Genomic DNA, 1,923 nt, shown 5'->3' on the forward strand with positions numbered 1-1,923 from the left:
GCCCCCCCTCACCAGCAGGCACAGCAGTGCCCAGCAAAGGCTGCACATGACCAGTGCTCACCCAACGCTGCCCATCTCCTAAATTTTTTAACCCACCCCACAGAGCCAGCCCCGCAGCAGTCAGGAACAGACACAGAGCCCAGCAAGACCTCCTCCCCTCCCCGTTCTCCTGAGGACCACCATCACAGCAAGGAGGGGGCCACAGCTGAGCAGAGGCTGTGGTGGAGGGCGAAGGGCAGCTGTTGCCCGTTTGCTCCCCGAGCCATAAACCCTGCCAAAGTGCAACCCGGGGCCATAAACCTGCCTTCCCGCAGAGCCCACGTCAGCCCCACCGCCCCGGCACAGAGCCCTCAGCTGGGCAGGGAGATGCCAAAGCTGGGTGACCCTGCCTGGCCCCAGGGTGATGAGACCTCCACCTCCCAGGGCTCAGGGACTCCCCCCAGCACCCCTAGGTTTGGTGACACGGTGACACAGAGGTGGCACAACCCCCCCTTCCCTGCAGCACAGCCCCCAGCCCACCTGTCAGGTGCTGCTCCGAGGGAACCACTTTGCACTTCTTGAAAAACTCATCCGTGAGGACATCCACCACCAGCAGCCTGGTCTCGTCACCGCCCGCCTTGATGGCTGCCACCACGTCGGCGTGCTGCTTGCCCTCCATGCACACCCCATTCACCTGCGGGCACAGCACCGCATCGCTGCTGGGGCCAGGGGACATCTGTCCCTCAGGAGCGCCGTGGAGGAGCCAGGTACCAGCCTTGGTACCAGTCACAGCCCCAGCACGGCCACCCGACGGCCCCCACAGGTATCCGCAGCCTAGCACGGATTAGCGGTGAAGCCAGCAAAACCTCATTAAAAGCAGATTTTCCTTTGAGTGATTAGCACAGGATCGTACGGGCAAAGCTGGCAGGGAACGCCCAGCAGGGCATGGACCCAGGGCTGGTGCAGGAGATGGGCAGCACAGGCGAGGCAAAAAGCCCTTGTGCCACGGCACGGTCCCCAAAGACCCCAAAGCTTCACCCCAAAAGAGGCAGCAGCCCCACACCCTGGAGAGCAGCGGGGTCGCAGCTCAGCCGGTCCTTGCCCTCATGGGTCACCATTCCCTCTTGGCACAAACCCTGTCCCCACCCCGGTCACGGCCAGCAGCAGACCTTGGGGCCATCGTGCACCTTGTCCCCAACCTGCTCCACCCCAGGGACACTCCTGCTCCGGGCAGGGGACAGCACTACCGCTGCTTAACCCACAGCCGGCTAATTAGCGCTCAGCCCCAACCCTCTGTGGTGCTGCTCCCGTCACCCGCATGGCTGCACCCCTGGGTGGGGACCGGCAGGCTGGTGCGGGTCGGGCGGCTGCACCGTGAGTCACTGCCGGTGCCGGGGACACCACGCACTGTCCCAGCAAAGGGCAGCTCCCTCCCGGGCACAGGGATGCGAGGGAGCACTGAGCTTTTTGGGGAGATGCCCCCCTTCCCCAACCCGCCAGCAGCCCCCCCTGCCCTGGCATACCTCGATGATGCGGTCCTGGGGGGCCAGCCCGGCCGCCTCGGCCGGTGAGTCGGGGTCGATGGCACGCACGTACTGCCCGGGGCGGCTCTTGTCGCTGTGCAGGTTGAAGCCGTAGCCCTTGGGGCCCCTCTTTATGTGGCACAGCCGAGGCCGCAGCTCCTCCTGCAACGGGGACAGCCCGTGGGAAAGATGCTCTCCTGGAACCCTCAACACCCAAGGACAGGACCAGAACCACCAGACATCCGCTTGGGTGGCAGAGACACCATCTCAGACGGCCATCTGCACCCACAGACACCTCAAGTTGCAACACAGGGTGCCAAAACACCCTATGAACCCAACCTCTACTTAATTAATTAGGCGCAGGGCACACTGATTGCAGCAAAACGTTAAAGAAACATGTTATTATGTCTGTCCCCAGACC

At 63.7% G+C, this 1,923-nt stretch overlaps 1 protein-coding gene across 1 annotated transcript in view; it reads right to left on the reverse strand.

Annotated features, from left to right (window-relative positions):
- The window catches only part of SLC9A3R1 (solute carrier family 9, subfamily A (NHE3, cation proton antiporter 3), member 3 regulator 1), a 3,366-nt gene that overhangs the window by 1,257 nt on the left and 186 nt on the right, over positions 1-1,923 (reverse strand). The window contains exons 2-3 of the mRNA XM_009880088.1: positions 1,503-1,699; positions 520-673 (exon numbers count right to left, since the gene is read on the reverse strand). Of these exons, the coding sequence (XP_009878390.1) occupies positions 520-673; positions 1,503-1,699 (351 nt within the window). The remainder of the gene's footprint in view (positions 1-519; positions 674-1,502; positions 1,700-1,923) is intronic.

Source organism: Charadrius vociferus, unplaced genomic scaffold, assembly GCF_000708025.1.
Source record: "Charadrius vociferus isolate BGI_N301 unplaced genomic scaffold, ASM70802v2 scaffold260, whole genome shotgun sequence".
Lineage (NCBI taxonomy): Eukaryota > Metazoa > Chordata > Aves > Charadriiformes > Charadriidae > Charadrius > Charadrius vociferus.